Below are 27,711 nucleotides of genomic sequence, written 5' to 3' on the forward strand. Positions count from 1 at the left end.
GGCATTTATATGAAGTTCTCTAATCCCCACGACCAGCAATATAATTGTGCGATAACATTGTATCATACCAAGATTGCAACTCATCCCAGAGGTATTCAGTAGCACCGGTTTGGGGAAATTTGAGTCCTCTAAACAGAGCTGGCTTTGTACATTTGGGAGGGCCTTTTCCTCTTGCTCAAGGAACCCCTAGCGCCCCCTGGAGGTACCCTGGATGAAAAATTCTGCACTAGTGATTGCTAGGAGCAATGAGCAGTTTGCATCTCTCAGGTCAGTATAAGCGACCCCAATGATCTTTTTGGCTATCTCTAAGGCTGACATTCATCCCACTGACCACCACACTGATATACAGTGATCTGTGGAAATAGTAATTATAGAAGGGGCGCCCTGAAGACCTGAAAGTTGTTTCCAGGGTTCCTCAATGTTAAGAAACTCTGCTCCAGATGAACCCAGGTTGAGTAGCTCTGCACTAGTAGGAAGAGACAATGATCTGCACTGTTATCCTTTGCTGACATTTAAACCTGCAAACACTGAAAAACATTTGGACAGATTTGTATGAAACCTGATTATTCAAATTTATTAACATTGAGATTTTTTCTGTTTCTGGTAAAGATGCGGAGTATTAGTAGACGGAGTTTGCATGTAATTTTTTTTATATATTTTTTTTCTTGTTTTTATTAACAAATAGAAAACATACTGTGTACAACGGAGCAAACTCCTAACAGCACTAATGTATACACAAGGTAAAAATGGTCTCCTTATCCAACATTAGCGAGACGGCCCTCCGATCCTTCCGCAGAGAATACATTGCGCCTGTGCATCGACTTCCATTGTTCATCCACCGCCGGGATTTACATTTCATAGAAGTACCCAGAACCCCGGCCATGTCTGCCCCTCTGCTGTACTAATACAGAGAACCTTTCCTGGAATATTGTTGTTAGAAGGTCCATAATTCTGTACATTGTAACAAATGTTATCGGTTTCTAGAAGGAATCGGTAAGTGGCACCTTTTATGTTTTAGGACTTCAGAATTCTCCCGTCCGTACGCTAATATAATTGGGGAAAAAAATAAGTATCCTTCAAAATTTCATTCTACAACTCAGCAAATATATATATGTTGTACTCTCTTTGTTTCGCAACCTATGTCCTCTTAACGTTGTTTGCGTCTCGCTCCAGGCGAGTGCCGCCAATTGGCCGCAGGCTGGAAGATTTCAAAAAAGAAAAGAAATAAAAAAAAATCAGATAACTAAAAGCTAAGGAACTGGGCAATGCTGTTTTATCTTGGTCCCTCCATTGTCCACCCCTTGTGCTATATAGAGTCAGTGTTTTAGATTTCCATTGGCTCCTGGTACCATCACGCTTTTCATGAGATGAGATATACATCAAGTTCATAGATTCATCGGAAGTGGTCTCTAATGTTCCCGCAGACGGCGTCCAGGCTGTCATATGTGCTTTTTGCAGAGCAGTCTCATCGCAGGAAGCCTGGAGCGCCACACAAAGTTCTCACCATTGCAAATCACCATTGGAATTATTCTTTCCCTTAGCAAACATACTTAACAAAATATAAAGATAACAGAAATTGGCTGCCCTCAGGGAGCAATGCCAACAAAAAAAAAAATAATAATTCTAAAAAAGTGATTAAAAATGATAAAAATAAGTAGGAATTTATCATATTTTGTGTTTTTTTTATTCCTTTGTGCCATAGTTAGGGCCGAAGAAGCAAGACCTGAATGGATGGGGACAGGGATGAGTTGTGCTAAGTCCCAAGCAAGGCAAAAGCTTTGCATTATTTGTTTTGTTTGTAAGTAGATGATGTAGGGAAACGGCGCCTGGCATAGGAGGAGGGGCCTGGCACCGGTTGGCGTGTCCGGCCCCGGGGTTCCCCGGACGCTTCACTCCCAATCTGGCCGGCGGGCTTAGCGGTAGTTATGTTGCATAGTGGTCAAAGCTGCCCAGGTACTCCAGAGCAGCCCTGTAACACAGCTGATACTGGTCCTGCAAAGAGAGGGGACACGGAGTCAGGGCCAAGGATTCAATAACACACAACTTTATATATACATATTCAGCGTGTACGGGGCCTAAAGCTGTTAAAGAGCTTTTCTAAGATTGGTAAACACTTTATCAAAACTAATGGGATGAAGAGCCTTAGTGAGTTTGTTTTCCAAGGGTTCATGCTATATAAATAATAAATAATAAGTAATAAAATAGGTGATGTTATCCTGCGGCTTGCAGCATGCTACCTACAGAGTGGAGAGGCTTTTCTATTTGCAGCACACACACATATAGGGCTCTACTAATAAAACTAAACATTTCTAAAGGATTCCCCCAGTCTAATCCTCTGAAATTGGGTGACAGATGGTTGAATTTCTCTATTCTTCTTCTTTTAGTTCCCATTAAAACAATGACTCGTTCTGCCCCCTAGTGGTCAAAGGTCAAAAGTGCACAGCTGTCAGGAAATAAATGAATATTATGAGTGAATTGACAGGTGAATCATTTATAAATAGAGCTCATTGTGTCCAGTGCGACTTAGCAGGAAGCTGAGCTTGGCTATGCAATCAGAAAATTTGACTGCCCTTATGTAGGAATATAGAAACAAAAACTTAATCAGGACTTTATTACACTTTATGGGACTTACCTCTGTCTGTACCATGGCTGGCCTTTGTGTTCTCAGCGTCTTCACAGTCTGGAACATATCCACTACTCCCTCGTACCTCATCCGCTCCAGCACGATGCTGAGTGTGATGAAGACTCCGGTCCGGCCCACGCCAGCACTGCAAAAATACAAAAAGGTAATACAAATGTCATGAAAGGTGACTTATCAGACCAGAATTCAGCTTAGGAGTAAATCAGAACTCCGGTACAGAACAGATGAAGGGTTCATTTCCCCTTTGCACAGGTATCCCCCTCATATCATGTCCCGGTACCAGAGATTTACAGGCAATCTAAACTATGGCTTGGAAATCTCCCACAAGAGACCGCTGCAGGATGTGGCCCTTTTTGTTTTCATTGCATTGATTATTATTCATATTATTACACAGTATTTGTATAGCACCAACATATTACGCAGCGCTGTACAAAGTCCATAGTCCTGGCACTAACTATCCCTCAAAGGAGCCATAGTCATGACCATAGTCATATGTCTTTCATACAATTTTGGGGGGAAGCCAATTTCCTAACTGCATGTTTTTGGAATGTGGGGGGAAATCCACACAAACAGGGGGAGAACCTGCAAACTCCATGCAGATAATGTCCTGGATGAGATCTGAACCTGGTACCTGCAAAGGCCGGAGTGTTAACCACTGAGCCACCATGTTGCTCATATAAGATATTGCAGATCCTAATTTACACCAAATCTGTTATTAGTTCTCTGTGCATATATGCAATGCAGACATATTATGACTGGTGGGACATTCTCCATCTAGGTGGGTATTATCTGACTGCAGCTTCTAATGTACATGTGAGAAGATCAAAATGTTCAGAGGAAGCACTTTCTATACAGGAGAGGAGCCGGTACAATGGTGTAAGATAATGTAAACTTAAATAAGTCTCTTTGCCTCTTTGTTAATTTATGAGATTATTAAAATGATTATAAATCAGTATTTATATAGCGCCAACACATTACACAGCGCTGTACAATAAATAGGGGTTGTAAATAACAGACAGTGACACAGGAGGAGGGGACCCTGCCCAGAAGAGCTTACAATCTAAGATATAATATGAATTTGTTCAGCAGGCTGGGCTCCTCACCTGCAGTGGACAGTGATGGGTCCGTCTTGTCCGAATTGTTCTTTCGTTTTGTGCACTTGTCCGATGAAGTCGATGAAGCCCTCTCCTGTTTTTGGCACTCCCTGTTCGGGCCAGTCTGTGAACTGGAACTGTCTGATTGTCCTAGACTGTCCGTCCTGCAGAGAAAAGAGACGCTCAGATCTAAGAACACCAAATGGGGTTTATAATGAGATATTTAACGGAATTCTTGCAGTCTGATTGGTTATAATGTAACATAGGGGCTCCATAAGCAGCTTTCTGGGGCCTTGGACTCAGAGGGCCGATGGTGATGCTAAAGCCGTACAGCATGCAAAAAGCAAAAGAGTCTTTGTATGGCACTGAAAGGTTTATTATATGATTAATAAATGATCATTTCTAATACACATTCCCTGTATCCTAACATATCCATTGGTTCCAGGTTGTTTGGCAGAGAAATGACAATAAGCTGAAGATCACATTTTTGGTGCCATTCGTCTTTGTGGCATCAGCCTGATCACCAGATTTGATTAGTAAGTTTGCTACTTTGAAAGAAGAGCAATCCATAGGGCTATACTAAGGATGAGGGGTGTATGAAACAAAATAATGGATCAGCAGCTGTAATTCCATGGAGCTCTAACAGCCAACAAGTTACCTGATGCACGTAAATGGAGTGTCTGATTCAAGGTAAATTACCCAATTTAGGGGACCTATGGTACTGTGATCAAAGCACTGATCTCCGCCCCATAAAATCTAATTATCCTTTTCTCTAGAGTTGTCACCACAGAAGAGACAAGCTGGAATCAGGAATGGCTTCTACTCACCCGAGCGTCGGTCACTTTGAATTCCCGCAGGATATACTGAGGCATGTTATATTCAGCCATCGGGTCCACCACGAAATACTGATATCTGGCTGAGCGCTCGGCCGGCCAGTACTGATGGCACTTTTCCTGCAGAGGGGAACACACGGCCGTCAGTACTGAAATATTTCTTCCCAACACAATTTGTATTTATTCAGAAGGAAAAAGAACTCAACAAATGATCATAATTGTGTGATAATAAAACACATGATTGTCAATGGAATATCAGACCCGTGGTGAGAATGGCGCATGATAAGGTATATATGATTATTGGAGAATTGTTATGTGGATGATAATAACATTGTATCAGCAAATTAGAGGATCTTCATCAGATTACTGCCGGCCTGAGCAAATCTCTGAAGCCGGTTAATGAAAAGCAATCGTACCCTGAAATCTTTAAGTGTAATTAGAAAAAAAAATGCAGCTTTCTAATATTTCATATTTCATTTTTTTTCAATAAATGTTATAAATCAGCTTTTATTTTTCTTATAATGAATGTTTGAACTGGATCTGAGGGACATAGGGGCTGATATATTAAAGAAATCAAGAAAGTTCCCTTTTTCTAAGGTATGCCCCACATCTATCTTGGAGTGTGGGACCACTGTACATTTTACAATAAATACCCAATCATCATGCACGGACAGCACACACAAACCTTTTTTCCCATGCACATGAAAGTCAGCAGAATTTTATCACATTTACAAAGCTAAGTGAAATATCTCTTGCAATGAGATAATTCATTTTGCCCAGTGAGCAGCTTAGATTCCTTTACTAAACAAACCCATAGTCAGGGACGGATTTCTCATAAGGCCAACCTAGGCCGTGGCCACCTATACCAGACAGGGCCCATTGCATGGTTTGTGTAGTTTCTGCTTCTTGGTTCTGAAATGGTGAGCAGCATTATATGACAGGCCAGCACTGTATGATATGTTTAGCTTGGTATCTTTTATGCTGCTGGGACACAAACTTCTGGTCTGCGGGAAAAAAGTATAACTTCAACCCTGCCTTTAGTTTGGTATAAACAATACCAATACTTCAAAATCAGGGTTAGCCTCTACTCCATTTGTGGTCCACGGGTGTCAGAATGGGTAAATCGACATGGTGGTCAGCTATATATTACCTGTAATGGGAGTCATTGACATAACATCTATGATATAACCTGATCCATGGGTACACATGACACCTACCCGGCCCATTTCCCGCAGCTTGGTCAGCATCACTACAATAGTGGAATTATGCTCCCATAGCATGCGCCAGAAGTCCTCGGTGGTCTCCGCCAGGGGTCCCTGAGTGGCGATGTAGCCTTTCTGCTGCCTGCAAAACAGGAATAAAGCGTGAGGTCAGGAGAAGCAGATATGCAACATGTTCATTTTGTTCTACATCAGTGACACATTATTGTTATTTTTACATAGTATTTATATAGCGCCAACATATTACACAGCGCTGTACAAAGTCCATAGTAATGTCACTAGCTGTCCCTCAAAGGAGCTCACAATCTAATGTCCCTACCATAGTCATATGTCATTATCACAGTCTAAGGTCAATTTTTTGGGGGGAAGCCAATAAACCTGCAGGTTTTTTGGAATTTGGGAGAAAATTGGGTTACCCGGAGGAAACTCCCCAAACACGGGGAGAACCTGCAATTGTGAGAGGCACAAATGTCCAATGGTGAGCACACATGCATTAGTCCACTGGCCATGATGACATTGTGGTGGTTGCTTGAACAGATAACTATGTTATGGAGAATTAAACAGTCGATCGTATACATCTGTGAATAATCTGTGTTGTGTTATTTAACAGATTGTAAAGTGCAGAATATTGCCCACTCAATACTTAAAGAATAATTATTTCTTATGATTACAGAAATGAACCTCCTTCTATATTTCTTCTATTTACCTTTTTTCTTACTAAAACATTGACAATGTTTTTATGTTATCAGTTACGAATCCCAAATGTTTGCATTGTTCAGTAGCTTCCCTTCAATGTTCCTCACATAGATGAGAGAGACATTTTCTTTTCCCCACATTTCCTCTAGGAAGTTACCTATAGCCATCGATGAAGCTGGCATTGATGTAGTCTGACCCCTCGACCCCGCGGATTGGTTGAAGACACACGCGACTCGATTCGTAGGGCATAATGTTTACAAGCCGGTTCTTGAACTTGTTGCATGGTAGGTTGGCACTGATGAACCGTGAGGTGTGGGCTTTGGAGTTGGCCAATAGCTAAGTGGAAAAAGAAGAGAATAAAAAATATAAATTGGGTCAACAAAAGATTTCCGAACAAACTCTAGAATGTGGACACAGAGGAGTTTGAAACCTTCAGACTCAAAAGATCTTCTTCTGAACTTCAGGCAGCATACAGAGCGTGCAATATTCATTGCTGAAAACTATTGTTTGCAATCATTTCCAGCGACAGATGAACGAATAAGCAATGTACACACAATGCCGGTTCTGTTCTGAAGGGAGGGGGAGGATGAGTAGCATCTTGCTATGCTCTTCTCCATTAATTTGTATAGCGGTTGTTCCCCATTGATCGTTCATGGTTCTGTCCTGATGGATCCATGAACGACGTTGGGTGACTGTTGCACATGTCAGATTCTCACCCGTCCATTCATATCAGACAGAAATCCTAGCCTGGTGTACATAGACTTACATCCCTAACTATAAGACAAATGTGCTTCTTTTTTTTTGCAGAAATCATGCTTTTCCAGTGTTGTGGTGTCATTATTAGTGCTAACACAATCCAGCTGCAGGGAGGAGGGATTGGTAATGTGCAGGTGTTACATCCTCTGCTTTGCCGGAGTCCCTCCATGTATTATGATTTATTGGGCAATGTAGTAGGTGAACATTGGACTTTCTCTACAGCATGGAGGGTTACAATAACATTTGTTTACTACTTTCCATACACACAGCCACCTTTGGATGATTGTTCAATGACTCATGCAGGTAACCAAGGGGCAGGACAAACTCGGAGTCCTATGGATTGGGATTGATGAGCGTTTTAATCTAGAAAAAAAAACCTAGAGCTGCCCATTGCCAATTACATGAAGCTTTGTTTACTATTCCACCCCCTTGGCCACATTTGCATGATGGTCTGTGTAGGTATAGGATATAAAGGACAGACCTGGACTCTATTGAGCTGGTAATGAACTGATGCAAGATTTGATGGCCTGGGCAGGACAATTTCAGCAGCCTGGAGCCTCCCAGTGCAATAACACAAGGATATGACTGGTAGTCTATTAGAGAGATGGCATAACCAGACATAACCACTAATCTTGCAACAGGTGGGAAGGGGGAGTCACAAAAATGTGCCCCCTCTCCGATGAGCAGCATAGGTGGCAGGTCCAGTCCTTTGTTCAGCTTTAAATCCCATGATATATAAACCATAATCACGGTCTAGAAAGACCACAACAAAAAGAAAAAAAATGAACCCAACTACATGATGTCCTCCACCATCCAGGTGAGCAGCTCTGTGGCTTTACATTGAGAATTGTTTGCCAGATCTGCACATTGTACCTTGAATTCTAGCTCCATGGCGGTGACGCTCTCCCCCACAGGGACCTGAGACAGTTTCTGGATATGTGCATACAGGCTGCGTGCCGGCACTTCTGTGTTACCACACATGACCGCCTCTAGAAGGGCCTCGTGGATAAAGACGTATTGGTCCTCCGTCTGTACCATGTAATTCCGCTGCGAGCGCATACAGGTCACCTGACCGTAGATATCCACCGTCTTCTCCAGCTTCACTCGCTCCAGCATGGCGTCAATGACAATGAAGCACCCTGTTCTTCCCACACCGGCGCTGTGCAAAAGAAAGGATATCATAAAGCAACATGCAATATAAGGTCTCATTTACATAAGGGCTGCAGTATATATAATTTACAATGTAAACTGATATAACTGAGGTTGTGTCTGAAGCTGCGGGATGAATTATAGGGGAATTTTTTCCCACCAAAATAGTCTTTTGGCATTCTGTAATGATGTAAAACTGCCACAATGCTCCTTGTATCCTGAAACCATGTAACCTATGCTGCTTATTATTATACAATGACTTCCTCACTCATAACTTCATCACACGCACGGCTCCAAGACTTTTCTAGAGCTGCCCCGACTCTCTGGAATGGTCTCCACGTCCTATTCAACTTGCTCCTACTTTCTGCTCATTTAAAAGAGCCCTCTAAACCCAACGCTTCAACCTCACCTACCCGTCTTCTGCTGTCTCCTAAACCCTCACTACTTCCCACCATTCCATATCCCCCCTATCCTATTGTGTGCTGCTTCTCCCACCTCTTAGATTGCAAGCTCTTTGGGGCAGGGCCCTCTCCTTCTCCTGTGTCACTGTCTGTATCTGTCATTTGCAACCCTATTTAATGTACAGCACTGCGTAATATGTTGGCGCTATATAAATCCTGTTTATTAATATTATTAATATAAAATCACTATATGGTGATGACACCATTGCAAACCCCTGCAGGAGATCTCTGCCTCCATCTCCTCTTACCTGCAATGTACCACCATGGGTCCAGCATCTGGCGGGTTACACGCTTTCACTCTGCGTAGGAAGGCCAGGATTGGCGTGGGGTATTCTGGAACCCCATGGTCTGGCCAGGCCATGAATTGGAATTGTCTAATCTCTCGTTTTTCACTGGAGCCATTCTGCAAAAAAATGTGCATTTCAACTTTTTTTAAATCTCAATCACATTTCAGCCATTACTAAACCATTTCACGATCTTTTAGGCAAATCGGCACAAATATTGACCCTTTTGTTGCCTGATATTGTAATTGAATGGTCAGAAATGATAGCAAAACAATAGGACAATGGGCCTATTCACAATTTGTTTCTTTTTGGACAGTTTATCTTTTTTTACGGCATCATTTCCAAACTTCCCATTCTGTAGCAGTAGGGTAGAATACCGCTCTCCCCATCCCTGAATGGGCTGGAGAGGATACACTTTCATCAGTAAAGTTGGGCGATACAGAAAACCTGGAGTTGATTTCAAAGTAATTTGCTAGCGAATGTTTTGAATCCTGGACCAGATCCATTCCAGGTTTGCTGGATCACCCAGCTTCACTGATAAAAGTGAATCCTTTCCAGTCTTACCAGAGCTTTAATAAATCAGGTCTATAGTCTGTATCTGTAGAGAAGCAGCATTACCACCCTTGGCTGCTTATCCCCATGGTGGTGGGGGTGTTGTGTAGTCTGCAGACGTTAGCTGGGGCAACTGATAACATTTAGGGTTTTAGCTGGCCACAGAGGAAGTTACAGGAATGCTGGATTTCTCACATTTTCTATTCATGTAACAAGCACTAGGGATTTACAAGCTGCAATTTGTGTTCCTGCACCATAAGCTTCTATTTGTCATTTTCCAGCACAGGTGACTTCTAAGAAATGCAGAAAGTTTTATAAAAAGTTTGTGTCCATTGTGAGCTGTGGGGAGGAGCAGCACAGCGTTTCCATAACTGAGAACGGTTAAATTAAACTTCCAACAATGACATTAGCGAGCCGCGCCGCACTAAACGCAGTCACCGCATCCCTGCAATAGGTATCCAAAATCAAGTTGCACTCGCCGCCGCCGCTATCAGCATTTATTGTTCCTCTCATTAAGCTCAGCGCACCGTAAAATTATATTATAATTGAAAATTAAATTAAAACATTACACTCTTAATTTGCTTGTCTAGCTTCTGCCATAATGTGCTGTCTTATCGCGGCGGAGGGGAGGGTGCGCGGTGGGCGGAGGAGGAAGCGCAGATATCATTGCTGCTCTTGTCTTGTGGGGTCACCCATGCAGGAGGAGGAAAGTAAATGGTTAGAATAATTTTCTTACCTTGTGGAGGGCGAACGTCCTCACTGTGTACGTGGCCAATTCTACCATGTCTAGCAGGGTGACTTGTATCATTCCGTACGTCTCGGAGCCTCGGCTGGGCCAGTACAGGTCACATTTTACCTGCAGACGCAGTGATGGGGATATTATTACATTGCAGCAAACATAAAAGATTATAGCAGAACTATTTTAACTTTTTATCCATTAGGCTCTATCCTGTAGAAGTCACTCTGCAGAGATCCAAGCAACCCCAAGTCCAAGCTGGAGCTCTCCAATGAGCAGGAAGCATCAACTTTGCTCTGACTTAGTGTTGGACCTCTGCAGAAAGACCACAGCTTCCATACAGAGGAAAATGGTCCTTCTCTGCAACTTGCTAGCAGGGGACAAACTTGTTTTTCATTGATAATAAAAGCCATCTGCAGTACTTTGCACATTTCATGTACTAATGATGGTTTACACTGACTGGACTTTAATATTCTGTGCTAACCAAAAACAATAATAGAGTGCCAATGCTGCATTGTACATGTTGAACCCTTCAAAACATATTGTATGATTTGTTCTAACAATATGGCAAAGTATTAAAGCAGAAGGAAGGAATGCCGGATATCTTGGAAAAGCAAAGCTGACTGTGTGTATAAGCAGCTCAGCTTTATGACCAGAAACCCGAGAGGTCATTGCAGAATAGACATCGCCTGACCCTTTCTGCAAAATGACCGACCTGATCTGATCAAATGATTTGGGTTCAGGCTGCGTACATACGTCAAATGATTCTTGTCCGATTATAGTTTCAGGGCTGATATTGGAAGAAAATCTGGCGTGTGTACAGCGGTCATCCAACATAGTTCATGGATCGGTCCTGGCAGATCCACAAACGACTGCAATACAAGTGAAAGGGAGAGAACACAGCGGGGTGCCGCTCTAATATTCTTCCCTCTCCATAGAGCACAACAGCGCTTTATAGACAGAGCTCCTTCATTCATCTTTTAGTGTTTTGTCATTGGAAGGGATCGTGAAATGACAAAAGTCTAACGTGTGTATGTAGATAGGGTATTCAGATCTGCTGTTTGATCCATTAGCCTGCTCTTCCTTAATGATTGTTAATGACTTTAATCAGGAGATGAAGGTAAATCTTCCAATGGGGAAACCTAATTCTGAGACAACTATAAAAGAATTCCACTTCACATTGGAGAGATTTCCTCTCACCTCCTGTCTCTGGGATAGGAAGCAAAGGCAAATCTCTCATAAAAAAACCTAAAAGAAAACAGTGAGGGATTCTAATTCTTCCCTATCCAATGCAAATTGAAAATGGTTTTGGTGTTAACATTTTGGAAAACATTTGAAAACTTTCAGTATCACAGATGGATTAACATTGATCTTCCATTCTGTACATTATTCTGCATGTTATCCCCTTACAAATATAAACATTTTGTTATGTGTAACGCTTCCTGTATATCAAAGGATGGAAATGATTTTCCACAATGTATTAATGCTACAAGGGGAATCATTAGTATGCAGTTTTGTTTCGCATCCCTCAGCCTCAGGGCAAGTAATAAAACCTAATTTAGTGCAGATGCCGTGGCACCGATTAACAATATCATTTGCTGCAATTAACAATCTCTATGCAGATGAGATCAGCGGCCTTGTTATCTCCGAATGGCACTTCTGTAGGTCATCTCACCCTGGATTTCTCCTCCAGCCGGGTCATCATCACAATGGTGGAGGTTCTCTGCTCCCACACCAAGCGCCAGAAATCGGTGAAGGTTTCCGGCAGGGGACCTTGGGTGGCGATGTAGGCATTCTGCTTTCTGTAGCCATCGATGTAGTTGGCGTTGATGTAGTCACTGCCGGGGACTCCTGAGGACAAAAGAATGGGGGATGTGAAGGTTAGAGAAGAACTACGATAGCTGCATTCACCATTACCAAACTTTTGGTAACATTTCACTATTTCTGCTCTGGAACTTTGCCAAAATTAAGGTGGTTTGGGGGGTTATTTTTACCCTTTATTGTATATTTTATGTACATATGACATAAAAGTGTTTATTACATTTTTTTTTTCATCATTTGCAATGCTTTTGTTATTTTGGACATCTTGATATTTGTTGACCAATCTTCCATACTAAAGGCCAATTCTCAGGATCTGCTTCAGGCCCAGCTACTTACCGTCCACGGAGGTAAGGATGACACGCGAGTGGTCGTAAGCTATAACATTTGCATAGCGGTTCTTTGGCTTGTTCACTTCCAGATTGGAATTTTCCCATGTGAACTGCTGACTGGGGTCGATGGACTGAAAGACAAATAAGAAAATCTCTAATACATACCCCTAGGTGCAGGGACTATGGGGGCAAGAGGGGTTGTACACCGGCCTCACCTCGTATTCCTGCGAGAATTTCAGACCATCGTTGGCCTTCAGGCGCTCAATGTTGTCGGCCAGGTCGGTGATGGGGATGGGAGGATGATCCCTCATACCTAAAAGAAGAAAAGAAGGTCACCGGGAGTCCCAACACTTATGTCAAGGCAGACAATGTGGATGAACAGTGCAGCAAGATGGACGGACAGACGAAGCTGTTTAACACGCAGCATGCTGCAGCACTGCAAAGAGAAGCAGCAGGATGAACTGCAATGTCACCCATTGTTCATGCAGCCTTAGTGGACAGTCCAACCCTGGGGGCCGTGATGCTGTGTAGAGATGGTGGGGTGAAGGGAGATCAAAGTAAAAACCAAAGGAGGTCTAATAGGGGGGTTTGGAAGGGGACTGAAACTGGGTGCAAAAAAATCTTATTGAAATAAAGGAGCAATATGGAGATCAGAGAAGCCAGATCAAATTTACTAAGACGGGAACATAATGTGGGATAAATCACAGATCAGAAATATCATTTTGCATTTTCACCTAATAGCAGATTTCAGATAAAAATAACAAAGGAACCCTGGAGAAGAACCAGTCATAATAACTTCAATGAATCTGCCCCCTAGGGATCCATCAATCAAGTCCTGGCCCACAGAGGGCGCTCTTAGCTCACTTCACCTGCACAACAATCTGCTCCAGTCTTGCTACACTATGGGCAAAATCAAAGAAGTATGAGAGCTGGACAAATACAGATGACATGGTGCAAACAAGATGAATGGCAGACTGAAAAAAGCTAAAGGTGGCAATGATTGGGGGGGGTGAGGGGAAAGTGGTCACTTTTTTTTTTGTTTCCTAGATGATTTACAGGAAGTTGTCAAACTAACTTGAGAGATTCGGGTAACTGGGGACACTGGAACCTGCAAGGGAGACAAGAGCAGCAGAAGAACAGAATGCCATTAGAGGGATGGGGAGACGGGACAAGGATCTCTCTGATAGAACATAACCAGCATGGCTGCCAACCAGTCAGGAACCTAACCAAGAACGAATACCTTATCATTACTTATTTCAGCCACTTCCTGTCTATATGCGCTCCAGTAATGCCTGTGTGGGATTTCTCACAGCGGGTTTCCTGACTATGAGAAGTGTGCACCATGCATGCGTAATATGTATTAAAATTTTGGAATAGGGTTTACATCTATTTTAATGCTCTTATGACATTGTGCTCACAACATTTCTAAGCATTTCTGGTTGGCAGCCGTGTATGGGGGGTCTCTGGTGCTGATACCAGAGTTAGAGGGGCTCTATACCTACCAACCTAATTACTAAAACTGACCTCCAGAAAGAGCAGGATATCAAATAAAAGCCATAGCAAAATACCTAAGTGAGAAGGCTTGGATAGAAGCTTCACTGCAGGTGAGAAAATTCAATTTATTGCAAATGCTTCCTCTGAACTGCAATGTAGCTCAGGAGGTTGGGGTGTCCAGTTGTGGCTTTTCTCAAATAACTTCCCTACTAGGATCCTTGGGAAAAATGGAACAAATTCCATCACTGAGATAACAGGGCTTAAAGGGAACCTGTCATTTCATCTGTTACCGGGGCTCAGTTGTCCATACAGGTTCCATTTAAATTATTACAAAGCAATGAAAACTCTAAAAAAAAATGCCCAATAACCCATAGCAAGCAAATCTCCTCCATTTACAGAATCATATCAGTAAATGATGAGTTTTGATTGGTTGCTGGGGGTTATTACAATCTGCACTTTGTTTTATTGAATAATCTCAATCCATTCTGCTGCAAAATAGTTCACAAAGTTTGGTTAAAGTTTGAAATTCTCTTTCTCGCCATCATGTGGACAACAGAGGTAGTGCAGCTTTCTGCTCACCAAACTTTTCTGGTGCTGCTTGTGTGTACAGGAGATGACGATGGGAAAAGAACACAGAGGACCAAGGGGGTATAAAACGCAGGTAACATTACCAACCTGGAGTCTGGTAGTTGATTCGCCTCATTTCCACCGGGTCAGAGGAATTGCCCAAAAGAGAGTCTTTCAGCCCAGGAATTTGGTCTTCTTTGCTAGAAGGAGAGTTGGTCCTTTTCCTGGTGATCAGACAATAACAATATTTCATTATGAAACAGATAAAAAGACCAGTTTTATTTTTTTTTGTAGAATTGTTACATTGCTATCAAGACAGCTTTAGGTGTACAGAGCCCATTTGCTCCTATAAAGTACAAAATGAGAACACAAACGTCTCCTACCTCTCCTGCTTACTGCATCCATGACAAGCACAAAAAGAGAAGAAATAAATAAACGAGAGAGAAAGAAGATGAGCAAATGATGGTCTATACGTATATCATTGTATATACAAGCAACCAATCACATTCTCCTTTCACTCTTTGATCCGCACTTTAGATATAAAACTGATTGGATATTTCTGCCTGCTCCATGTTCGGGGCCCTTTCACACACATGAGGCTCTATGTCTTTATGACAAAATATTCTCCTGTGTCTTTATAGGGTCAAAAAACCAATACACCACCTACCCATTATATATGGTAACCCCAGAAGAAAAGTTACATCAAAATCTATAGTAATATGGAAACATGGAAAAGTTTTATAGTAATACTAAAAGCATTTAAAAACCAATGCAGCCCAATGGCCACATGATCAATATGGAGGTGCATAATAGCCACGTGATCAGTATGGAGGTGCATAATGGCCACATGATCAATATGGAGGTGCATAATGGCCACCCACATGATCAATATGGAGGTGCATAATGGCCATATGATCATTATGGAGGTGCATAATGGCCAGGCTTACCTCTTGAAGAGAAGAATGGCTATGACGATGATGATAATAAGGATGACCGCCAGGACTGGACCCATCACCCACAACATCTCCGGCTCCTCCTGTTGTTTATGTCTGACGGCTTCCACTATGATGGAGTCGGAGTACGGACTGGCCGCATATTTCTTCTGTATGGTGAAAGAAAGCGGTGAGAGGGGTTCAGGTGGCAAAGATATATTAATCTGATAAATATGTGCAGGGTGTCACACTTACGGTGTCCCCATCTTCAAGAGCCGCCAGCACAAAGCAGGTGTAGGTCATGGAAGAGCTCAGCGGCTTGTTGATGAATCCGTTATATTCTTTGTTGTCACCCAGAGTGAAGATTTCTGGGAGAGGGTTGAGAGCAGCTGCTATGTATGGCTTATTCTTGGGAACGTGACGTCGCTGACGGCGGGAGCCCTGATTAATGGCTTCCAGGATCTAGGAGAGAAAAGGATCACAACTGGAGAAATGTTCCATAAATGATACATTCTGTGTGTATCTTATAAGCTTTGCCAATGCTCCATACACCACCATATGTAATGTTTAGGTGGTGTAGAGATAAACCAGCATTGTCCACTTACTTGTTCCAGTTCCATCTCCTCGGGGCTCTGCAAGCGAGCGGTCATACCACTGCTGGAACTTTCCAAGGGGAGGACCACAATGTAATACCATCTGCAGATTGAGAGGAGCAGGAGAGGATTAGAAGGGGCTAAAATGGGAATGATATTGCCATGCAGTTGCTATTCTTTCCCAATCATTATTTAATTTCAAGTTAAAACCTTTTCTGTTTTTTGTCCCACTGGGTAAATCATACAAGCGATGGTCACCTGACAGGGGTGCTGGTCTTTACTTGGGGCAGATCCAGGGTAAACCTGCCGTCCTCCATGAATTTGCTAGCAGATGACGGCTTGGTCTGCAGGACATCAGGAGCCGTTCGGATGGACACTCTGTGTTGGAGGCCGCCGGCGCTGCTCCCGCGGTTCATGAGTACGAAAGAGTAATCTGTGTCCGGCTGGAGGTTACTGATGAGTTTGCGCATTGATTGACCGTCCACTTCTACATGCTGGTTGTTGTATAGAATCTGCCAATGGAAAAAAGAAAAGAATGCATAAAATGCCACTTAAAGGCTCCTGGATAAACACTTTCTAGGGATTTATTGGAACAGGAAAAAAATTAAAGTGTTATTAAATCCTTCTTGTTATAATATAAATGTATTACATCAATAACTTCTAACATCCCTAACATGCTCAATTTCCCATTCCCACCTGGAGGGTGGCTATGCTGCCTTATAGCCTTGTAGCCCCAGTATGGCCACCCTGCCATTCACACTTCTGACCATGGGTCAGACTATGGGTAAGCATGCTGACGCTCCAAGTATAGGAAGCACCGCTTTGGAAGCACATGGGCAGTGACTGACAGCCGCTCTATTCTATGCATCTGTCCTGCCAGAGCTTCAATGTGGTAGCAGGGTTATAACAGCAGTAAATCCCCTGCCTGGTGCTTGACATGTGTGGGGTGCTTCCTGCATGGAGACTCATGGAAGCTCTCCAAATATGCACAATATATGTGATCCATTCTGCACAGGCAGGGACCCCATAATTACTTTGACACATCTCCACCTCCAGCCCACTCACAAGACACTGAACCATCAGCAATGAGCAGGTAAGGTGACCCATAAGGTGGTATTGGGAAACAGAAGAATGACCACAATGCTAACGGAGCAGAATAAATATTTTAGAAGGAGAGTTTCCAAATATTATTGTCAGTTATTATTATTAATAATAAACAGTATTTATATAGCAGCAACATATTATGCAGCGCTGTACATTAAAGAGGGGTTGCCAATGACAGACAGATACAGACAGTGACACAGGAGGAGGAGAGGACCCTGTCCCAAAGGGCTTACAATCTAAGAGGTGCGGGAAGTCTCACACAATAGGAGGAATGGAATGGTGGGAAGTAGTGAGGGTTTAGGAGACAGAAGAAGATGGGTAGGTGAGGTTGAAGCGTTGGGTTTTGAAGGCTCTTTTAAAACAGCAGAAAGTAGGAGCAAGCTGAATAGAATGAGGAGACCATTCCAGAGAGTCGGGGCTCTCGGCCAGGGGGGATTTTTCTATCAGGGCAGAAAGGTAAGAGGGACAAGAACTGTGGAGGGATTTAAAGGCAAAGCACAGGAGATAAATTTGATTCTAAGGTGAAATGGAAGCCAATGAAGAGAACTACAAAGAGAGACAGTTATGCATTTAGATGTTTATTCATGGATTCCAATTTAAGTATGTTATATTATGTTGTACAAACGTCTCCTGCGCTGATATTAGGAAGTCATCCAACCTGCACCAGAATATTGTTTGTTTAACAACCTAATGCTACATTCATGCAGAGAGGAGCAGGAGCTGTCCGTCCTGGAACACTTACCTTAAAAGGCACGGCGGATTTGTACGAGTCGGGAACTTCCCAGCTGAGCAAAACCGAGGTCTTCATCACAGCATTCACCCTGAAATTCTTTGCAAACACTGAAAGGGAGAAGAGTGAAAATGAATTGAGGAAATTTGAACTGTCGGTGCATTTTCATTTCTGTGGTAAACTAATATACATCATTACATTATTTTAGTACCATTTTGGAAGGAAACAGCTCCGGAGAGCAATCAGATCAGGGAACATAACTGTTGATAATATTCGGAATCATTTATTTAGATATTGGAAAAGCAACAAAGAAAAACAAGGTTGAAGTAAACTTTTTAAACATATAAAAAAACATAAAACCAATTCTAACAACTTTTATAGAACATTATCCCCTATGTTTACTACATGACTCCCAGCCCTGACATTTCCATACCTTGGTCCACAGGCATTGTGCGTGACTGAATGCTGGGGCTCAGGGGCCCAGGGCCCTTGCTGGTCCTAGCCCTGACTTTAATATCATAGGTAGTGTCAGGCTTGAGATTGACTAAGGTGATGTGTGTGTCGCGGGTGACATTGAACAAATCCTGAGGGCTGTTGATGTCGCGGTACACCACTGTATAGTTTGTGATCTTTCCGTTCCGCTCGGCCAGAACTGGCGGGTCCCAGGACACTTCCGTGGTTGACGTGGTCAGCCCAACGACCTGCAGGTTTTGAGGGAACCCACTGGGCACGTCTTCCGGTGTAGAGATCTCCTTTTCATACTCCTCTCCGAAGCCGGCCCGGTTTTTGGCGCACAATTTAAAGACGTAGGTCGCGCCCCGGTGCAGTTTGGTCACGGTGTAGTGGTGTTCATTCTTTCCAAAGTCTATAGTGATGAAATTCGCCTCATCCACCCGTTTATATTGCAGGCGGTAACCCTGGATCTCTCCCACCATCTCTCTGGGTGGATGCCACTGAATGAGCGCTGTGTTCTGGGACGTTGTGCCAATCACCATGCTGGGTTTACCTGGCACTGAAATGATAAAATTTATTTAATTGGCACTCATCTGTAAACAAAAAGGTGTTCGAGTTCAGAATTGGCAGCCCCTCTAATGTAACCCAAATCATCATTAACCACCCAAAAAAAGCCGGGTGTTACTGAAAAGTGCCGGGTGGCGCACCCAGCTAAAAGGGGCCGGGGGATCACTGTAAAACAATGATGACAGGCTTTCTATTCTATAAGGCATCTTACAAGGATATTGCTAAATTAAAATCTACTGGCACTAATTATACTTTTTGTTCTAATAACAAGGTTCCTGACCACTCTATAGCAGAAGTATTTTAGCTTGGTCAAGACTGCATCCCCAGCATGCAGATTAGACAATGTAGGAGCTACAGCGAGGAGTCATCCTTCTGTTCAGTCTGCTTGCTTTTATTTTTGAGACACATGCATGCAGCAAGTTCTCTCCCAAAGACCCTCAGCCCTGATACAAGCAGTAAGCTCAGTTATGCAGATAATAAAATGTCTTTTTGGGTGTTAGTTTGGAGATGTTGACTTTCCTATGAAGGTTGCATTTGCGTGCAAAGCACCCTAGGAAACACCCACATGTGATGTTGAGTCTCCATGTTTGTAGCAACAGAAACCCAATAATGGAGAGGGGTGATCCAGGGACAGCTGGCTGGGGCCGAAGGGGCCGGGTGATACTGGATGTCTTTTCAGCCAGGAAATAAGGCTGACTCTATGCTGCAGGTTCTAATGCACATTGTGAGAAGCTCCAAGTACAATAACAGTGAGCGATGTCAGCACAGGAGCACAACCTGTCCAACTATAAGAGGCTGAAGGGAAGGTCGGAGGCCAGCGTTAAATACATAACCGGGTTCCTCTTTTGTTCAGTACTTACCTGCCCCTGTAGTGGTGACAACTTTGGGCTTACTCCTGGCGCCATCTCCCTTTGTGGTATAAGCTGCCACAGTGATGGAATAGGTGGTCTCTGGGGAAAGCCCAGTAATATGGGCCTCCTGAATATGGGAAAAAAGAGAGCGGTAAAGTTTAGTTTGTGCTGCCACTGATGCAGTTCTGCATTTGCAAGGAGGGGGAGCCATGAGAATGCACCGCACATTCCCCCCTCCGCCTTTTACCAAATGGGCTTTTTTCCTGGGGGTTACAAACTCGCTTTGCGAGGATAAGTGGCCCAATGTGCTGCAAATCACTTATGTTAGGAACAGAATACAACAATTCCTGGTCTCCATAGGATCATTTTCCATGGAGATACAGGCAATTTTGCAAAGAGCGAATGGTGCAGCGTCCGCCAACCAACTGGCAAAGCGGTGGTACAAACATAGCCACAACCGCGTACGTACAGGTGATTTGGCAATGAAAAAAGAAAAAAAAAAAAAAAGCGAAATGCAATTTGTAGAGCGATAGCAATCATTATGCCCATGATTATTCAATGAGAATCACATCCCAGCAGACGCACAGAAGTGGCAGAGCTGATTGATGCTGCCTGCCCGCCCCTGTGCCCTTCGCACCCCCCTTTAAGCCCTAATTTCCATGCAATACCCGTGACTTTCCAAGCTTGAAATCAAAGCAGGGAGGGCTTGAGAAACAGAGAAACAAGAGGCAGTGACAGAGGATGGATACAGAACAGAATGCAGAGAATATCCCAATTATTGAACCAATGATTATGGAAGGGGAGCGTGGGACTGTCAGAGAGGTCTTAGTACTGCAACCAGCAGGGACCTCACCTGTGCAGCGGCTTGTTTCTGTCTGCTTTCAGTGGGTTTTTATATATTTGGATGATTCTCCTATGTTTGCTGTGCGTGATACGTTTTGTTACAATGCCAATAACACTTACTATATGCAGCAACAGATAATGGAGATGTGCAATGAATAATATTAAATAGCTAGTCATGTATCTGGGATGCAGAGTACCTATTTCTGGGTGGAGTGTGGTAACTGAGCTATCTGATTATTTGCAGTGACTGCAGCTTCTAAATTGAAAATGTATTTGTTTCAAGAGACATGTGGGTAGCCTGAGTAGAAAAATGTAATGTCAGCATGCTGGGACTCCTGCAACCTCTGTAGAAGCAGTGGTCTCTCTGCGTTGGCTCCAATGCTCTCTGCTGTATAGCAAGCTCTTGCTCTGGCTCACTACGGAGTCTGTAGGGCTTCTGCAGAAAGGCTGCTGCTTCTACACAGAGCTGTAGATTTGTATACGATGATGATGTGTAATTTGTTTCTGCCACAGCATGACTTCTTACAGGGTGTAGGTGTCACAAGTCCGCTTTTTAAAATTGAAACTTTTTTTTTTTAATGCCTAATTCGAGGTTCTAAGTCAATACAAGTCCGTTCTGTGACAGCCCCTGGCTCTCCACCTTTATAATGCGATCACGCAATCTGCCCACATACGGCAAACAAGATGTACTCACGTATTCTGCAAATTCCTCGGGTCTCCACTGGGAGGAACAGAGAGAAGAGGGGTAAATGGGATATGCAGGAAAAAGGGTTACAGGGTCACAACAAGCAGGGGTGTGCAAAGCTAATGCTGGCTGTATGGAAAGGGTGACATGACAATAGATATTTGTAGCAGGCAGGGTTGGAGGAATGTGAAGAATTATTAGATATGTTAGATCTACAAGGAGGAGGAATTTACAAAGTCCGGTGTAGGAAGAGACAACGCAGAGTTAATTCCCCCTTTGGGTGGTTTGACTTGGCATTGCATTTGCCTAAAGGTAACCTGTCATTGCAAAGCTATGGAGGCCACTGCACCTCCTGAAGTCTTCAGCACTTTCATATTCACCGTAGAGTTTTTAGCAGGTGAATAGATTTTTACTTGCTGAATGCTTATTATGGGTAATAGTTCAATACTTCCCCAATAGGTCACATTTTTAGTTTTTTTCCAATTGCACACAGGGGATATATCTATAATCTTTACATTTAATGGAAATACCCAAAACAATGACTGGTTGGAAGTATGCAAGGACTGAGATGTGATCACAGCTATAGAATGTGACATTGGGGAGGTAATAAACCCCAATGGAATACTGAAGTTCAAAAGTGTTCTTTTCCAAAACCTGTATCTGTATACAACACGTTTCTAGGGCTCAGCCCCTCTTCATCAGGGCATTAGGTGATGGACTTCTATTAGCAGGTGAATGGAGTAATGAATGTGTTATATACAGCTATGCAGGCATATTCCTCATCAGCTGGTTGTGGCCACTGCTAATGGAACATTACAATGCTTTTCTTCTACGTTTAATATACCAGTGTGATTCTTCTCTTCTCATCCAGTCCTATAATATGTGAATGCTGCCATCTCAGTGTCAAAGCAATGCAAAAGATTTTTTATTTTAAAACTACTTTGGCTTAAAAAAAAACAGCCTGGTGTTCTGGTAATATAAAATCTCACCACACCAAGTCAATGGTCTGCTATGTGACCAAATCGTTTCATCATCTGTATTAGCACCATGCACCTCGATGAAGGCACACAGATTGTAAATTCCCCATGACAGACAATGCAGGACTGTCCTAGCGGGTGTTGCTCTAATTCTATGATTAGTTAGGGGGTGAGGAGAGGGTGGAGGAGGTGGGAAAGGGTCAAACCAGTGGAGATCCAACTTCCAAATCTTGAGGCAATATAACCAAGACAGTTTTCTCATTCACTCACCTGAGCCTCAGCCAGCATGACGTCCTTAATGATTGGGTTGCCACGAGGTTCCCCACCCTCCAGACGGACATAGGTGACTTGGTAGCCCCGGATTTGCCCGTTTTGCTTGGTGGGTAGAGGTGACTTCCAGGTAACACGAATTGATGTGGAATTGACCGAGTCCACCTCGACCTTCCTGGGTGGTGCACTGGGCACTGCAGAGGTACAGGGAGGGAGGAATTACAAACTATTAGAACTAAGTCCATACAAAAGTGTGAAGCAAAGGACCATATGCAGCGGTGAAGAAAGGCAGATCTTAGCATTCTACTCTACAGAGAAGAGTTCAGGCTGTCCAGCACTTCTTGACGTGCACTATAAAGTGTTACCATGATCTATGTGTTATGGGTGTGAGCAGGCACATTCGTATTTAGTATTTGACAGCAGTTTCATGGCACACACTTAAAAGCAAGGCACTCTGGGAATTATTGTATAGCCAAATCACACGTCATGCAAAAGACCTTGACCTATACCATGCACCTAACCTCTTCTAGAATAAGTGACAGGTTTTCTTGACTGAAACTTACTCTGACACTTGCTGTTGGGGCCCTCAAAAATACACAGTACTGTATAGAATGGGGCATTCTGTCGCCTTCTACCCTTTACCCCAGTGCTCACGCCTCTGAGGCCAATCAACAGGACAAAATACTACTACATGGAAACTAGAAGGTCATTACCCTGTGTGTGCATGTTCCTATTGCCAAATAAGAGTGGGGTATCCTGATGTACTACAATGCCTGGGTAAGAAATGGAAGCAAAGAAGGTGCCCCATATCCTAAGCATCCTAAAGTAGAATAAATCCAACTAAATGCCTGTTAATCTTGTAAAGTTTCCTGCACAAGGAATGACATGTCAAAGCTGCGGATAAGAAATGAACAATACACTTGTATCCTTTATGGACAAGCTCTTAGCACGTCCATCAGCTCCAAACCCTGCTCACTTTAGTTCATGCAATCTAGATCTACACACAATTCCAGGTTCCCAGGGGCCACAAATGGCATGGAGTCTCTTACAGTTCTACCCCACCGTTGGCACTGTAACAGACAAACAGTGTTGGGCAATGGAAAGTCTAAAAGTAGGATAATAAAGGACAAGTTAAACTTTCCTTGATTGTATGAATGACTGCGGTTCTCACATGTGCTTTAAGTTTTTAAATGCAGTTTTTACTGTAATGTACCACTAAACTCCCCCTTCAGAATTTGGCAACTTTTTAGAATTTTGTTTTAACTTTTTGGACCTCCAATAAAAACCATAGAAAGTGACATTGATTGTTCTGGTGTTAGATATTTTGCATGTGCAATTTAAGGCTAAAAGCGATCGTCACGCCATCTCACTGTCATATAGTGAACACCGCTCAGACATGGACAGTTTTATTAAAAAATCTGTGGTGCAATTAACCAGCAAAACAGAAAATGAACATTCCTTGCTGGAAATCCACATTTTAGACACAAAGGTCTGTCCCGGTGTTGTCAGATTTTTGTATTAAGGTTGTGTTCCATTCTGCAGTCACATCGAGCAGTGCGGTAAGGACAGAGCAGACGGATAGGACAGAAGGACCAGGAGAAGGAAGGACAGAGAGCTTTCAGGTGCACATAGAACTCTTGGTGCCGCATCCCGGGAAAGTTGAGTGTAGTGAGATAAGAAGCAGGTGATAAGGAGAGAGAAGCTTTCCCATTGTGCAGAGAGGTGAGTGACTTCCCGACTACTTACCATCCTCGTCTGTCCGCACAATGACTGGGGGGCTCTCAGGCCCGGCCCCTACATCCGTGTGAGCTCTCACCCACACCCTGTACTCCGTCCACTTCTCCAGGTCCTTGATCTCCCAGCTAGAGACGTCTGGCCGAATACTGTCCACAATATGGCGGGATGGGTCCTCCCCAGCCACTGCTTGGTAGGCCAGCGAGTAACGGGTCAGAACTCCATTGCGGCTAGATACCGGCGGAGCCACCCAACTTACCCGGATGGCGGTGGAGCTTAGACTGGTACACTCCACTTCCTGGGGTGGGGCGGATGGTGCTAAAGATGAAAAGAAAAAAAAAATGCAGGCAAAGGGAGGGAGATGAACATGGTGGATGCAACATGGCGCGGAGGCAAAATGAAACAAAATACATGATTGTTACACATACACTGCTCTGTACTCTATCAATATATTTTGATATATATAAAACAAGTTCATGTACTACTGCCAGTGTTCTCCCCAGCTCCCTGTAGCTGGGTGTACCACCCGGCAATTTCCAGTAATCACCCGGCTGTTTTTGGGTTATTACTGAAATGTTGGGTCACAGTACAGGGGCTGTCAACCTCCTACAGCTCCTTCTCACCCAGCTTAAATTTTATTAGCAGCCCTGCAATCTGTGAAAAGATTTGGATCATTTATCATTCCTACACGTGTCACAATGCTATGAAAGCAGTGGGCTGCATGGCGTTTTATAATGATGTATGTCAGGAGAATCTATGTGTCAGTAACATCTCTGACCCAACTCAGCATCTTTGGTTAGATTTTGTGGAGCTCAATTTCCAAATATGCAAGTATGACCATTAAATTGTGAGTTTGGGGGTCCTTGGAAAGCAATGGCCTCTGCTGTCTTAGTTCAGACCAAATGGAAAATTGGTGAAATATTTTGGGTTCAGTATGAGTCAGAAGGAAGTCTCAGAATGCTCAGGGGATTTACCGTATGTAGGGTAGCTGCCATTCCCTGGAAGTTATATCTTTAATATTCTGCTGCCTGTACTGGCCGGGGCCATGCCAGGAAAAGCCTTTGTTATTCAGAATTCATCATTCCATTTAGGAATTGGCAACAGGCGAATGCTGGCAATTGCAGATTCACAAAACCTAAACTAAGCTTGTGTTGGAGATGTATGACTTAGCAATGCATAGAGTTTCTTTTCTATTTTTACTCCACCTAGATCACTGATACAATTTTATCAGCAATACTACACTATGCAATCTAATTCAACCCCCTGAACTATAAACACAACACTTCTCTCCTATATACTGAATGCTGCCGTTGTCTGGGGATGGCATTCCCGGCAAGCTGATACAAGTATATGGACTAGATACACATAATTATATTATTATTAATACATAGTTATTCTGTGTACTATACAAGTCCAATGGATGGTAGGTAATGGGGGTATTATTTACATTAGTTATATGTTTTATTGATAGAGCGTTGAATTCTTCACCTGGAAATGGCTCGAATATCAATAAATGCTATAAGATCGTTAGTACAGGTTTAAGTCCCATATGGTGACAGCAATCTATAATCTGAGTTTAGCAACATTCCTATTACATATCAATCACAGAGCAGTGTAACAGTGCAAGCGTTAAAATAATGAGAACCAAAACGGATGCAACAAAGCACTGGAATGGCAGGGTATGTCGTGATATCTGTACGATTGAAATGCAACGTGCAAGGAGCACTCCGGACACAGCACACATCTGCATGCACGTCACACTCAGACGCTAAATATAATATTGGATAACAGGCGGCCTCATACTACACTCCATTAATAATAATGAAGACTGATCGTGTCTGCTCCACAGGTCTTGGTAATACCCATTGCGCCCAATGATAAAATCTGTCCTGTTCTTTCTAAACACTTGCATATTTTAGTAATGTGGACTCTAAACAAATCAATGCCCATTATGTCATATACAGCACAAGTTTTTCTTTTAAAAGCTCCAACTTTTAATTAATTAAAAATATCATTGGGAATGGAATGTTGTAACAAGATACAATGTAACAGGCTCAGGTAGGGAGCTAGTGCTGGAGGCCAATGGCATTGACATGGAGTATTGTGAACTCTGTGGGAGGTAATAATGACCTAAAAAGTCACACTGGTAGGATATCATGCTGCAGCTATTATGAAAGTGCGGAACAAAGGTCCACTTGCATTGCACTAAAAATAAATTTAAGTCACAACTGCATGCCTACATCACACCTCTGCCCTATACACGATGCCTATATGTAAGCAAGCGGCAGAAACTATGAGGACCGCAGAAGGATGAGCGGGACCGGACGGCATGCAACATCTCACACTTACCCTTGGGTTCTGCCAACCTGGAGCATCTACACACTGACCCCATGTGGACAAACACTCACATGACACCAGGCATACAAGGTTCCCCCATCTTACTAAAATACTTACTGGACTGGGCTGTCCGAGCCTGGATCATGGGAGTGTAAACTCCGAGCCCCATGGGGGACGAAGCCGCAAGTTGAAAACTGTACGGGGTGTCAGGCTTCAACCCTTCCACTGCATAGAAAGACGCCGGAGCAAAAGTTATCTTTTGCTAAAAGGAAAAAAAACAGAATAAAAGACGATTCATCAGAGCAAATATTTTCTCAGCAGTGACAGTCTAGTAATACATTTTGGAGCCTTTTTTTTTTTTTTAAATATTAATTGCTGTTAGCTTAAGCGATGCAGAATTAATAAAAAGCTTTTGGTATACGATAGTAAATACTTCTGTAAACAGGCAAAAGTACTTTGGAAGTGATACAATTTAATGTGGAACTGAAAATGAATTAGAACGCAAGCTGTTAAAGCACCGGCGGGCTCTTCATCGGGGACACAAGTGAAGGCTGAATATTAAAAGATAGATTTTGAATAAAAGCCGCATGCATTAGTTACAGGCTGATTGTTCTGGTTAACACAATAAATGATTCTTCTGAATAATCCTCAGACCGGTTACACACAGCGCTGCTTGAAAAAGGTTGGCAGCCATTTTCTGCCGTTGTTGAAACTGAGCTGGAGAAAGACAAACAGTCATCCGGGTTCATTTGTTTTTAGCTTTGGCTAAATCTATTGTTATTTTTGCAAAAAATCCTATTTTCACCTTTTTTATTATTTGTCTCTATCACAGTAATGCTGCTCACTTCCAGTCATTCCCTATCTATATGCATTTGCTGCACCATCATTCATTCCCTGGTCCGGCTTTCCTGATTTTAACCACAGCAGGACATATCTGAGCAAAGTGCCTGAACCTTCAGGGAAAATTTTAATCAAAGGTGCAGATTTCATAATATTGGAGAC

General features: G+C 43.0%; 1 protein-coding gene across 14 annotated transcripts in view; it reads right to left on the bottom strand.

Moving 5' to 3' along the window:
- Window positions 1–644: 644 nt before the first annotated feature.
- Window positions 645–27,711, bottom strand: part of PTPRF (protein tyrosine phosphatase receptor type F) — a 552,192-nt gene continuing 525,125 nt past the window's right edge. For 5 of the 14 annotated variants that reach the window (XM_072419315.1, XM_072419313.1, XM_072419316.1 and 2 more), the window contains 25 exons: window positions 26,827–26,971; window positions 24,385–24,690; window positions 22,639–22,832; window positions 21,401–21,427; window positions 19,873–19,990; window positions 18,426–19,004; window positions 18,005–18,102; window positions 16,417–16,670; window positions 16,171–16,261; window positions 15,821–16,027; window positions 15,581–15,735; window positions 14,742–14,857; window positions 13,648–13,680; window positions 12,788–12,885; window positions 12,580–12,703; window positions 12,098–12,273; window positions 10,423–10,542; window positions 9,099–9,253; window positions 8,114–8,399; window positions 6,642–6,820; window positions 5,786–5,912; window positions 4,563–4,688; window positions 3,745–3,899; window positions 2,633–2,768; window positions 645–1,992 (listed from right to left, as the gene is read on the bottom strand). In XM_072419315.1, coding sequence (XP_072275416.1) covers window positions 1,924–1,992; window positions 2,633–2,768; window positions 3,745–3,899; window positions 4,563–4,688; window positions 5,786–5,912; window positions 6,642–6,820; window positions 8,114–8,399; window positions 9,099–9,253; window positions 10,423–10,542; window positions 12,098–12,273; window positions 12,580–12,703; window positions 12,788–12,885; window positions 13,648–13,680; window positions 14,742–14,857; window positions 15,581–15,735; window positions 15,821–16,027; window positions 16,171–16,261; window positions 16,417–16,670; window positions 18,005–18,102; window positions 18,426–19,004; window positions 19,873–19,990; window positions 21,401–21,427; window positions 22,639–22,832; window positions 24,385–24,690; window positions 26,827–26,971 — 4,074 coding nt within the window. In that variant the 3' untranslated portion in view covers window positions 645–1,923. The remainder of the gene's footprint in view (window positions 1,993–2,632; window positions 2,769–3,744; window positions 3,900–4,562; window positions 4,689–5,785; window positions 5,913–6,641; window positions 6,821–8,113; window positions 8,400–9,098; window positions 9,254–10,422; window positions 10,543–12,097; window positions 12,274–12,579; window positions 12,704–12,787; window positions 12,886–13,647; window positions 13,681–14,741; window positions 14,858–15,580; window positions 15,736–15,820; window positions 16,028–16,170; window positions 16,262–16,416; window positions 16,671–18,004; window positions 18,103–18,425; window positions 19,005–19,872; window positions 19,991–21,400; window positions 21,428–22,638; window positions 22,833–24,384; window positions 24,691–26,826; window positions 26,972–27,711) is intronic. The other 9 variants (XM_072419324.1, XM_072419323.1, XM_072419320.1 and 6 more) reach the window with 6 other exon arrangements.

Source organism: Pyxicephalus adspersus, chromosome 8 (genome assembly GCF_032062135.1).
Source record: "Pyxicephalus adspersus chromosome 8, UCB_Pads_2.0, whole genome shotgun sequence".
Lineage (NCBI taxonomy): Eukaryota > Metazoa > Chordata > Amphibia > Anura > Pyxicephalidae > Pyxicephalus > Pyxicephalus adspersus.